This window comes from Ranitomeya variabilis, chromosome 8 (genome assembly GCF_051348905.1).
Source record: "Ranitomeya variabilis isolate aRanVar5 chromosome 8, aRanVar5.hap1, whole genome shotgun sequence".
Taxonomy (NCBI): Eukaryota; Metazoa; Chordata; class Amphibia; order Anura; family Dendrobatidae; genus Ranitomeya; species Ranitomeya variabilis.
Window position 1 is genome coordinate 72,044,608 of NC_135239.1, and position 13,031 is coordinate 72,057,638.

Here is a 13,031-nt window from a genome sequence, read left to right on the forward strand (position 1 = left end):
CAATTTTAAGGAGTGAAATGAAGGAAGCATTCTTTATAAATATAAAGTACCTTTATAAATATATGTATGAAATCTCCAATATAAATGTAAATTGGAAGGCTGTTGGCGATGGAAAATATTACAAATGATGTGAGCATTCTCCGTAGAATGCTCTTGTCAGGTGATTGCTGTTTTAGTAAAGTTTTTGAAAATAATAAACATTTAGCTTGCACAGAGAGAAGCATTCATGTTCACCATTTAATATTAATCTGGTTTGATCACTTGCTATAAAAATGTGATTCTTTGTTGCTGTTCTTTCCACAGGTTGAATATCACCCTTTTCAGAGGCCACAGGAGCTGGTGGAATATTGTAAGAAAAATCATATTGTATTTGGAGGATACTGTCCTCTGGCAAAGGGCCAAGCACTGACACATCCAGTTATTCTGAGGCTCGCAAAACAGTATGGGAAGACACCAGCTCAAATTTGTATACGTTGGAGCATCCAGGTAACGTCATTTGTCTCATATAAGTGACGTTTTATCAGGGATTAGCAATAAAGATGTCAACTATAGATTTCCAATCTTATGGAGCGAGTCAAAATAACAGTTTTATCCCCTGATTTATAAATTCACAGTTGTTAAAAGTGAGGGAAAATTTGTTAAACAAAGGCAAGGAAAAAGTTGAAGAATTTGTCTCAACAACCATTCAGATCAAAAGAGACACTAAAGTAAAATCTGGTTGCTGTGGGCAAGTGTTTCACATTAACGTTTCACCCATTTTATACATTTTCCTTATGAACTCTTATTTGATATGTGAATGCCGAAACATCTAGGAGGATATTTATTTACACGTTTCACAGCAAAAATGTATTAAATATTCCTTAAAAATGATAATTGTAATAAACACACCAAGAATAATCAAAACCAAATCTAACTAATGTGAATAGGTAAACTCTGGGTAAAGCAAAAAGTAGCGAAACAAGAACCTGTCTCTACAAAGCCCTAGCCAGGCCCTAAGAACAATCCCTACCTGCGGAGGTTTGCACCCTAAATAGCGTAAATGGCGCCCCCAGCATTGACTGTCCCTATTGGGTCCTACTGTACCTAAAACTAGGAAAAGCATAGGGATAGCAGATTGGATACAGGTCCAAATTCAGATCATGCATGTTACAATACAAGATGATGTCATAGTCCATATATCCCATATAATAACTTCCCTAGACAGTAACTGGGGTATAAGTAAGAAAGTAATAGATATCCTGGTCAATGTTAATTGATATCCCCAATTTTGTTTATTAATATCCTGTACATAAGGTATCTCCATCAATGTTTCCTTAATCAGATATGTAATCAGTAGCAGAGCAGTGCAAACCAAAACGGTGCTATTAAATAAAACACTTATATCAAAGCTTAATGTATTGCAGTCATCATATTCTACCCAGTAAATGCTTCTCTTTTCTCTGCTCTATGTAGAAACAGTCCAAGACCCCCAGTCAACGTACTGAAAGAGCGGCTACCTGGAGAAAGTGAATTTTATTCCTCCTGGGAGCCTCCGACTTTCAATCATGTAGGCGTCTGTCACTTGATTCATGCTGTCCAAACAGTGTTGGTCAGAGTCTGGCTGCATGGTTGCTGGGGCGTTCAGAGAAATTATAGTTTAAAGATCTGTTCGAGAGAGAGACCATGAGCCCCCGGCTGGCTTACCCCTGCCCTGCTCCCGGTGATTGACAAGTCTCTACTTATAGATGCACGGAAAAGAATTGTGAGTCACCTGCAGCAAGATGGGCAAAAGCGGGAGCAGGATAAGCAGAGAGCCGCAGCAGAATGGACAGTAGCGGCAGCAGGATGAGCAGAAGCCACAGCAGGATGGACAGAGAGCCGCAGCAGGATGGACAGTAGCGGCAGCAGGATAAGCAGAAGCCACAGCAGGATGGACAGTTGCGGCAGCAGGATGAGCAGAAGCCGCAGCAGGATAAGCAGAAGCCGCAGCAGGATGGACAGAGAGCCGCAGCAGGATGAGCAGAAGCCGCAGCAGGATGGACAGAGAGCCGCAGCAGGATGGGCAGAATCCGCAGCAGGATGGACAGTAGCGGCAGCAGGATGTGCAGAAGCCGCAGCAGGATGGACAGAGAGCCGCAGCAGGATGAGCAGAAGCCACAGCAGGATGGACAGAGAGCCGCAGCAGGATGGGCAGAATCCGCAGCAGGATGGGCAGTAGCGTCAGCAGGATGTGCAGAAGCCAAAGCAGGATGGACAGGGAGCCGCAGCAGGATGGGTAGAAGCCGCAGCAGGATGGACACAGAGCCGCAGCAGATGAGCACAAGCCAAAGCAGGATGGGCAGAAGCTACAGCAGGATGAGCACAAGCCGCAGCAGGATGGACAGAGAGCCGCAGCAGGATGAGCAGAAGCCAAAGCAGGATGGGCAGAAGCTGCAGCAGGATGAGCACAAGCCGCAGCAGGATGAGCAGAAGTCACAGCAGGATGGGCAGAATCGTTAGCAGGATGGGCAGAATCCGCAGCAGGATGGACAGTAGCGGCAGCAGGATGTGCAGAAGCCGCAGCAGGATGGACAGAGAGCCGCAGCAGGATGAGCAGAAGCCACAGCCGGATGGACAGAGAGCCACAGCAGGATGGGCAGAATCCGCAGCAGGATGGGCAGTAACGGCAGCAGGATGGGCAGAAGCCAAAGCAGGATGGACAGAGAGCCGCAGCAGGATGGACAGAGAGCCACAGCAGGATGAGCACAAGCCAAAGCAGGATGGGCAGAAGCTGCAGCAGGATGAGCACAAGCCGCAGCAGGATGAGCAGAAGTCACAGCAGGATGGGCAGAATCGGCAGCAGGATGGGCAGAATCCGCAGCAGGATGGGCAGTAGCGGCAGCAGGATGGGCAGTAGCGGCAGCAGGATGTGCAGAAGCCAAAGCAGGATGGACAGAGAGCCGCAGCAGGATGAGCACAAGCCAAAGCAGGATGGGCAGAAGCTGCAGCAGGATGAGCACAAGCCGCAGCAGGATGGACAGAGATCCGCAGCAGGATGAGCAGAAGCCAAAGCAGAATGGGCAGAAGCTGCAGCAGGATGAGCACAAGCCGCAGCAGGATGAGCAGAAGTCACAGCAGGATGGGCAGAGAGCCGCAGCAGGATAGGCAGAAGCCGCATCAGGATAGGCAGAAGCCAAAGCAGGATGGGCAGAAGTCACAGCAGGATGGACAGAAGTGGCAGCAGGATGGGCAGAAGCAGCAGGATGGACAGTAGCAGCAGCAGGAGGAGCAGAAGCCAGAGCAAAATGGGCAAAAGCCGCAGCAGGATGTGCAGAAGCCAAAGCAGGATGGGCAAAAGCATCAGCAGGATGGGCAGAAGTATCAGCAGGATGGGCAGAAGTATCAGCAGGATGGGCAGAAGTATCAGCAGGATGGGCAGAAGTATCAGCAGGATGGGCAGAAGGCGCTTCAGGTCTATCTCGTCTCTTGTGGTCGGATCTTTAAAGTATGATTTAAGAAAAAACACAAACTGGAGCTCTTCAGAGTAAAACATACGTACCTGCAGTCACGCTGCCTGGCCTTGAATCATGCTGTCCGTGGTTTGTACAGCATGAATCAAGTGATAAGTTCTCCTTAAGATCTGCCATAAAGCAAGATAAGTCAGCAAAAGCCATTCTTACACATGGCAGTACTTTGCAGCAGTAATAATTAACTATTACTATCGCCACAGTAATAATAGTTAGGAAGCATAAACAAGAATAATCTATAATGAGATGCTCCTCTGTCGTGTTTTGGACCCATATTAGATTTGGCTTACAAATACTAACCCAAAATGACCTAAATAGAAAGTTAATATTAGTCAATGGGTCAAACGGGTGAATAGAATATGGTCACATATAAAGTGTATCTGTAGTACCAGGAAAACCTGCAGCGGAATGTCTGTGTCTGCCTGAAACTCCTCCCCTCTCCATAGAACATTATGAGCACTAGCTGCCATCTCCTGTCTTTATAATAGGGAACTATGTATTTATGTCAGTCAGATTTTGATTGTAAATTGAGAATATTGAGAATGAAAGATCAGTCCAGGAAGAGAAAGAAGCTAATTTCACTGATAAGGAATATTACAAAGTTGCTTATTTTCACATGTACTATTGATTTATGGAAAAAAATGTTACAGATGAAAAACAAACATTAAAATCTATAGAGAGATGCATCTGTATGAAATAAGGAAACCATTAATAATGCATCGGATAATAAAGCGTTTTTAGAAGGGCATTCTTATGTCATTTATGATCTCACCAGAAGCCATCAGTATAACTGATCTCTAATAATGAGCGTGTGTGTTCCTATATAGATCCACTCAGATATGATGATGACATTACACACTTGTGATTACTAGGGAAGTGCTTATTGTAACATTCTTTATACTTCTTAGAATGGTGTCGTCACCATCCCAAAGTCAACGAAAGAGAGCAGAATCCAGGAGAATTGCCAGGTAAGGCTGCAAACTACTGATCACGGACATGATTGTACAATATGTGACTTTCTAAAAATTTTGGTGCCCAAAAAATAAATTCTTTGCAGTGTTAGGCTTTTGCATACAGCAACTCTTCCATTAGGTCTCGTATTCAATCCGCTCGTAATTGTGAGCCACGAAATTCATAAGAATCATTATATCGGCTCACTACATGCAGTGTTAGACACTAGAAAGTTACTTTAAGGGGTCGTTCACACTGGCGAGTAGCCAGCATGTAACTCGGGTGTGCGCTGCCTGATGTTTCATCGGATAGCTCTCGCACCAATGCTATCATGGAGCAGTGCCGACTAGAGAAGAAAATCGCTGAATGCTGCGATGGGCAGCGTATATCAGATGGCACGCACCTACGCACAGGTCTATGGGTGCTGCAAAATATATAATCCGAGTGTAGCCCGATACACGCCGACTCACAGAGGATCAGATCACAGTAAGACGACACTCGGCTCACGCTCGCAGCCGAGGGTCATTTGCTTATAGCATCCGATTCTCTTGCACGGGGAATCATTGCATGCTGTACACCAGTGTGATCATACCCTAAAGTAGGTTTTCCGGCTCAAGAGAAATTTCTACAGTCGCTCTCTGTGACGGTAACTTGCTAAATCGTTAGAGTGTGCACTGCACACACTGTCAGGATTCTCGCTGACTTTCAGAGCAAGTGTACAGGAACATGATTGCAAGATTGCAATTTGCATACTTGTGGTCAAATGCCTCCTAGATTCTCTTCCGCTTTCTTCTATAAGGGCTCATTTCCACTGGCGAGAGACAAATCGGTCCGTAATCTGGACCGAAAAAAGGGATGTAGCGTATGCGATTGTCATGCGAGTGTCATGCGAGTGCAATGCGATTTTTAATCGCATCATCCGTATGACATCCGTATTACTGTCCGATTTGTACGCACCGGTGTCCTTTGAAAAGCCGGCAAATCAGTGCTGTGTACAGTAAAATCACACTGACAGGTTAGAATAGAGTAGATATACAGTATACACATAGAATAGGTATATATACATATATATATGTCAGTGAGACACCTATATATGTATATTTATATTTAATGCAGCGCAAGATAGCATTAAAGCCGCTAATTCAATTGCCGGCTTTTCATTTCTCCTTCCCATACCCGACAGGATATGACACATGATTTACATACAGTAAACCATCTCATATCCCCCTTTTTTTTGCATATTCCACACTTCTAATGTTAGTAGTGTGTATGTGCAAAATTTCGGCGCTGTAGCTATTAAATTTAAGGGTTAATTCGCGGAAAAAATTGGCGTGGGCTCCCGCGCAATTTTCTCCGCCAGAGTGGTAAAGCCAGTGACTGAGGGCAGATATTAATAGCCAGGAGAGGGTCCATGGTTATTGGCCCCCCCGTGGCTAAAAACATCTGCCCCCAGCCACCCCAGAAAAGGCACATCTGGAAGATGCGCCTATTCTGGCACTTGGCCACTCTCTTCCCACTCCCGTGTAGCGGTGGGATATGGGGTAATGAAGGGTTAATGCCACCTTGCTATTGTAAGGTGACATTAAGCCAGATTAATAATGGAGAGCCGTCAATTATGACACCTATCCATTATTAATCCAATTGTATGAAAGGGTTAAAAAAACACACACACATGATTAAAAAGTATTTTAATGAAATAAACACACAGGTTGTTTTAATATTTTATTGCTCTCTCAATCCATCCGGAACACCCTCGCTTGGAAAAATAATAAACCAACAATATACATACCTTCAGATGACCTGTCACGTCCCACGAGGTAATCCATCTGAAGGGGTTAAAATATTTTACAAGCAGGAGCTCTGCTAATGCAGCTGTGCTCCGTGCCTGTAAGCCCCGGCGAATGAAGGAAATGTAGGTCAATGACCTATAGTTTCCTTCAGTCGCGGTGATGCGCCCCCTGGTGGATGTCCTCATGAACAGCAGCCTGGGAACTTTTTCCCACGCTCGAGGTCATATGAGCCCACGCCAATTTTTTCCGCGAATTAACCCTTAAATTTAATAGCTACAGCGCCGAAATTTTGCACATACACACTACTAACATTAGTAGTGTGGAATATGCAAAAAAAAGGGGGATATGAGATGGTTTACTGTATGTAAACCATGTCTCATATCATGTCGGGTTTGTGAAGGAGAAATGAAAAGCCGGCAATTGAATTAGCGGCTTTTATGCTATCTTGCGCTGCATTAAATATAAATATATATATAGGTGTCTCACTGACATATATATATATGTATATATACCTATTCTATGTGTATATATCTAGTCTATTCTAACCTGTCAGTGTGATTTTACTGTACACCGCGCTGAATTACCTGCTTTTCAAAGGACTCCGGTGCGTAAAAATCGGACAGAACTCGCATGGTGCGAGTGCTGTGCGATTTTTTTCTCGCACCCATTGACTTGCATTGGCGAGTCTCGTCCGAGAATCGCAGCAATACGCAGCATGCTGCGATTTTTTTCTCAGTCCGATTTCGGCTGAGAAAAAAATTGCAAATGAAAAGACACCTATTGAATAACATTGGTCCGAGTGCAATCCGATTTTTTATCGGATTGCACTCGTCCGTTTTCCTCGCCAGTGGAAATGAGTCCTAACTCTATTTAAAGGAGCGGATGAGAATCTATTAAGCTTATGGTGGCATGAAAGCATACTTGTTGTGACGTGACCGCCCACTTATACTAGAAATAGAGGGGAATCCTGACAGTGACACATTGCATACAGTGACTGCAGACATTTCCTTTGAGCTTAGAAAACCCCTTTGAAGTTGCAGTTGTCCCCCTTCCCTATTGGCCTCTATGCAATTGCCAAATGGTACACATGTGTATGCTGTGATAATGTACATGTGTCCAACCATGAAATGTATAAATTTGAGTATCGATCTACAAAATAAATGTATGAATCAGATTTCAGCCATTCAAATTTATCTTAACGTAAAATTACAAACTGACAATAACATTTCCACAGTTTAGGCCATTTACACTATATGCTCTGTTTAAAGGGAGCTTGTCATCAGTTTTGTCACTTATAATCTCCTTTAAGATCATAAGAATGGGGTTCCTGCAGCCCATTTGTATCTTCAGATGTGCCCCTGGATACCTCTGAAAAAGTGCTTTATATTTGTCCCATGCTGCATGTTAATTTGCATGGTCCGATCCGATGGGTGTATCCAGATGAGCGCCGCCTCGGTCCCTTCAAATGCCTCCCCGGGTCCCTTCAAATGCCGCCTCGGTCCCTTCAAATGCCTCCCCGGGTCCCTTCAGACGCCGCCCCGGTACCTTCAGATGCCGCCCCGAGCCCTTCAAATGCCTCCTCGGTCCCTTCGGACGACGCCTCGGTCCCTTCAGATGCCGCCCCGGTCCCTTGAAATGCCACCCCGATCCCTTCGGACGACGCCTCAGTCCCTTCAGACACCGCCCCGATCCCATCAAATTCCACCCCGATCACTTCAAATGCCGCCCCGAGCCCTTCAAATGCCTCCCCGGTCCCTTCAGACGCCGCCCCGCTCCCTTCAGATGCCGCCCCGGTCCCTTCAAGTGCCACCCCGGTCCCTCCAGACGCCGCCCCGGTCTCTTCAAATGCCGCCTCGGTCCCTTCAAATGCCTCCCTGGTCCCCTCAGACACCGCCTCGGTCCCTTCAAATGCCACCCCGGTCCCCTCAGACATCGCCTCGGTCCCTTCAAATGCCACCCCGGTCCCTTCAAATGCTGCCCTGGTCCCCTCAGACACCGCCCCGGTCCCTTCAAATGCCACCCTGGTCCCCTCAGACACTGCCCTGGTCCCTTCAAATGCCGCCCTGGTCCCTTCAGATGCCGCCTCTTCTAACTGCACATAAGTGGATGACATCTCTCCGTCATCCACATAGTGACCAAAGTCTCGCGCCTGCGTAGTGGATCCGGACATCTGCTCAGGCGCGCCTTATGGTGGTTTATTGAGCAGCCGGTGATTCCACTGCACAGGCATGAGACTTTGGGCACTACATGGATGACGGAGAGATGTCATCCACTTACAGTACATGCAGTTGGAAGAGGCGGCGTTTGAAGGGACCGGAGCGGCGCTGATTACAATCTGGAAACACCCATCAGACCGGACCATGCAAATTAACATACAGCGCGGGACAAGTGTAAAGCACTTTTTCTGATGTATGCAGTGGCACATCTGAGGATATAACTGGGTTACCGGAACCCCATTCTTATGATCTTAAAGGTGATGGGCATAGTTTATAAGCGATAAAACTGGTGACAGGTTTCCTTTAAAGGGAATCAGTCACCAGATTTTTGCCAACTAATCTGACAGCTGCACAATGTAGGGGCAGAGACCCTGATTCCAGCGATGTGTCACTTACTGAACTGCCTACTGCAGTTTTTATAAAAGTTTTATCAGCAGGAGATTATGACTAGTGGAATAGTAACCTTGCTCTCATGTAGTTCTCCATATTCATGAACCCTGTATAACCCCACTTATTGGCAGCTTTCTGCCTATGCACAGTGCACAAAGGAAGTTGCCAATCAGTTGTGTGAGCGGGGTTATACAGAGCTCAGCATTCAGAGAACTGGTAGATCTGCGGGAGGTAAAAAAGTGATTTTATCAAAATTATAACATGCAGACCAGTAAGTTACACATCATTGCAATCAGGGTCTCAGCACCTACATCATTCTGCTTCCAGGTGGAGTAGCAATAACCTGGTATCAGATTCCCTTTAATGAGTGACTTCCTATATCATTTATCTTTGCTCGTTACCTGCTCATGTAAAATCACATTTAGCCCATTATACACAATAGATAGCTGTCTCCTGGACAATAGTTTGGCCGATCATTCAGATAGCAGCTATCTCTCCCGACTCCCTATACCGAGGAGCCTCTGCCAGATTCCTGGCGCCAACTTAGGCTGGTTTCACACTTGCGTTTTGATCTGCAGCGTTTTTACCCCCTATGTTTAACATTTAAAACATTTTTTTGCTGCATCCGTTCTTTTGCAGAAATGCAACATGTAGTAATTTTCAGAGACTTTTTTTGCCGCAAAAAAACGCATGCGTTCATTTGCGTTTGATTTGCGGCAAAAAATACATTGAAGTCTATGGAAACGCATGCGTTTTTGCGTACATGCGTTTGCTTGCATTTTAAACGCATGCATTTTTATAGAAAAAAACAAGAATACACCCTGGTAAGCCACCCCCCACCATTAGGGTGATAAAGGGATCCTAACCCTACCCCTAACCCTAGGGATCCAAACCCTAACCCTAACAATATGACAGTGAATACTCTCCGAGTTTATATTTTTAGTACTCTATAGCAATACCGTATATCTTGGGGTGTCCACATTGAACAAAGCTTTTTATTAGAAGAATGTCCTGGTCTCCAGGTCAACATAAAAGCCAATCCCTATGGATCCCTAGGATCCCCTAGGGTTAGGTTTAGGGGCAGGGTTAGGGTTTGGATCCCTAGGGTTAGGGGTAGGGGTAGGGTTAGGGGTAGGGTTAGGGTTAGGGTTTGGATCCCTAGGGTTAGGGTTAGGGTTAGGGTTTGGATCCCTTTATCACCTTGATAGTGGGGGGTGGCTTATCAGTGACCTGGTGACCAGGACATTCTTCTAATAAAAAGCTACCCCTAACCCTAACCCTAGGGATCCAAACCCTACCCCTAACACTAACCCTACCCCTAACCCTAAACCTAACCCTAGGGATCCTAACCCTAACCCTATCCCTAACCCTAGCTAATTCTATTAATAGTGGGTTTTCTAGTTGATTTTGATGATTGGCAGCTGTCACACACTTCTCAGCATGCGTTTCAAAAACGCAAACGCAGGAAAAAAACGCATGTAAACGCGTCAAAACGCCGCATTTTTTTACTGCATGCAAAAACGCATGCGTCTAAAAAACGCAGCGTTTGCACGCGTTTACATGCGTTTTTTCACCACCTGCGGTTTTTTTACAAACGCTGCAGATCAAAACGCAAGTGTGAAACCAGCCTAATATCCTGGAGAACAAAGCACCTGCAGTCCAAAGTCAGATATGCTGGACCCTTCTGTACCCCGACATCATCTGTCAAGGGACAGTTGGGAGCCCCAATGTACAGAAGACTGCTGGCTAATAATGCCATTGTCAGCGTATCTGGCCACCGTTGGTCGCGTGTATGTGGCCATTGTTGGCTGATAAGATGTACAGTTCCGTTCAAAATTCTACTAAACACAACAGGAACATATACAGCTTCTGTAATTTCTTTTGGTTTTTCTGTCTTGCCCTTAAAACAACAATAAGGGAGAAGTGCTTTATCACAAAATGTCAGTTCCCATTGCCAGGCTGCTCACGATCACTATGAAGGTTCTTGAAACAAAGCATTGCTTCAATTATTAAAAGAGAAGTTATACAAGTTATCACATTACTGTAATGTCACTTCCGACAACTACATTTGACATGACATAAGGGCTACACCAGTGGGCAGCGGGGTCTTCCACCAATGTCCAGGAGAAGTCCGAGCATAGGCCTGCATGCAGAGCCGTCACATGCAGGACCTTCACATGCAGGACCTTCACATGCAGGGCATTCACATGCAGGGCCGTCACATGCAGGACCTTCACATGCAGGGCTGTCACATGCAGGACCTTCACATGCAGGGCCTTCACATGCAGGACCTTCACATGCAGGGCCTTCACATGCAGGACCTTCACATGCAGGGCATTCACATGCAGGGCTGTCACATGCAGGACCTTCACATGCAAGGCCTTCACATGCAGGACCTTCACATGCAGGGCCTTCACATGCAGGACCTTCACATGCAGTGCATTCACATGCAGGGCCGTCACATGCAGGGCCGTCACATGCAGGACCTTCACATGCAGGACCTTCACATGCAGGGCATTCACATGCAGGGCATTCACATGCAGGGCCGTCACATGCAGGACCTTCACATGCAGGGCCGTCACATGCAGGACCTTCACATGCAGGGCCGTCACATGCAGGACCTTCACATGCAGGACCTTCACATGCAGGGCCTTCACATGCAGGACCTTCACATGCAGGGCCTTCACATGCAGGACCTTCACATGCAGGACCTTCACGTGCAGGGCCTTCACATGCAGGACCTTCACATGCAGGGCCTTCACATGCAGGGCCTTCACATGCAGGACCTTCACATGCAGGACCTTCACATGCAGGACCTTCACATGCAGGGCCTTCACATGCAGGACCTTCACATGCAGGGCATTCACATGCAGGGCCGTCACATGCAGGACCTTCACATGCAGGGCCGTCACATGCAGGACCTTCACATGCAGGGCCGTTACATGCAGGGCCGTCACATGCAGGACCTTCACATGCAGGGCCGTCACATGCAGGGCCTTCACATGCAGGGCCTTCACATGCAGGGCCTTCACATGCAGGACCTTCACATGCAGGACCTTCACATGCAGGGCCTTCACATGCAGGGCCTTCACATGCAGGGCCTTCACATGCAGGACCTTCACATGCAGGGCCTTCACATGCAGGACCTTCACATGCAGGGCCTTCACATGCAGGGCCTTCACATTCAAAATGATTGTATCGTGTGTCCAGAATGCACTTTGCATAGGATATGTAATCCTCCAAAAGGTATGTTCACACGTTGCATTTTTGCTGCATTTTTCCAATGTTTTTTTTCTCGAAAAACTCAACATTTTACAGTACTGGCAAATTGAATGAGATTTCTGAAATCTTATGCACACACTGCTTATGTTTTTCTCGCAGTTTTATATTTTCAACTTGTCAATTTTTTTTTTGCATTTTTCATCCATTCTAATGCATGGGCAAAAAATGCAAAACAAAAACATGAAAAACGCTACAAAAATAGTTGTGTCTTAAAGTTTTTTCTTGATGATAAAAAGCATTTTTGGTGTCTGCAGCAAATACTTGATGTGTGTACATACCCAAACAGTGTGCAATAACCCATGTGTGCGTTCTCCCTACACACTAACCTGCCTGCATCTCCTCAGGTGTTGGGTTTCACGCTAGCAGATGCAGACGTTCTCACCTTAGATTCCTTGCATGATGGGCGGCACGTGTCCTGGGATCCGACCAATGTACTGTAGCTGGCAAAGGTTTGAGCATCCATTAGCACTTCTTCTTCTTCTTCTTCTCTGACTCTCTCAGTACAGCAATATAGTACAGCATACCATATATCATGCATCAAAGCAGATAGAATACGCAACCCCTTCTTCCTAACACTTGTTACTTTCTTCATAAAGTCTATTTCATCTATTCAAACTTTGTTCTGTTTTTTGTTTTTATTGAACTCTCAAGCATATAGGCCTGATAAATCAAAGAGTTTACACTAATATTCTGGAGTAAAACACTTTGAAAAGTCTCAAAATTTTAGGTCAATGCAAAGCTGAGCAAAAAATTGCAATTTTTGGCATGTTCATTCCATTTCTGGCCAGCTCCGCCAAAGTTGGGAGAGCTAGGGTGGGATAGGGCTTGACAACGCCTGCCTGAGATCTATGGCATAATGCAAAAAAAGACCAGCACTCCTATACTATTGAATTAAATGGGGTTATCCGGCCTTAGAG

General features: G+C 45.9%; 1 protein-coding gene across 2 annotated transcripts in view; it reads left to right on the forward strand.

The window, feature by feature from the left end:
• LOC143788476 (putative oxidoreductase ZK1290.5) overlaps positions 1–13,031 on the forward strand; it is a 181,987-nt gene that overhangs the window by 119,358 nt on the left and 49,598 nt on the right. Inside the window, exons 6-8 of one of the 2 annotated variants that reach the window (XM_077278171.1) lie at positions 304–486; positions 4,394–4,453; positions 12,459–12,563. In XM_077278171.1, coding sequence (XP_077134286.1) covers positions 304–486; positions 4,394–4,453; positions 12,459–12,554 — 339 coding nt within the window. In that variant the 3' untranslated portion in view covers positions 12,555–12,563. The remainder of the gene's footprint in view (positions 1–303; positions 487–4,393; positions 4,454–12,458; positions 12,564–13,031) is intronic. The other variant, XM_077278170.1, reaches the window with a different exon arrangement.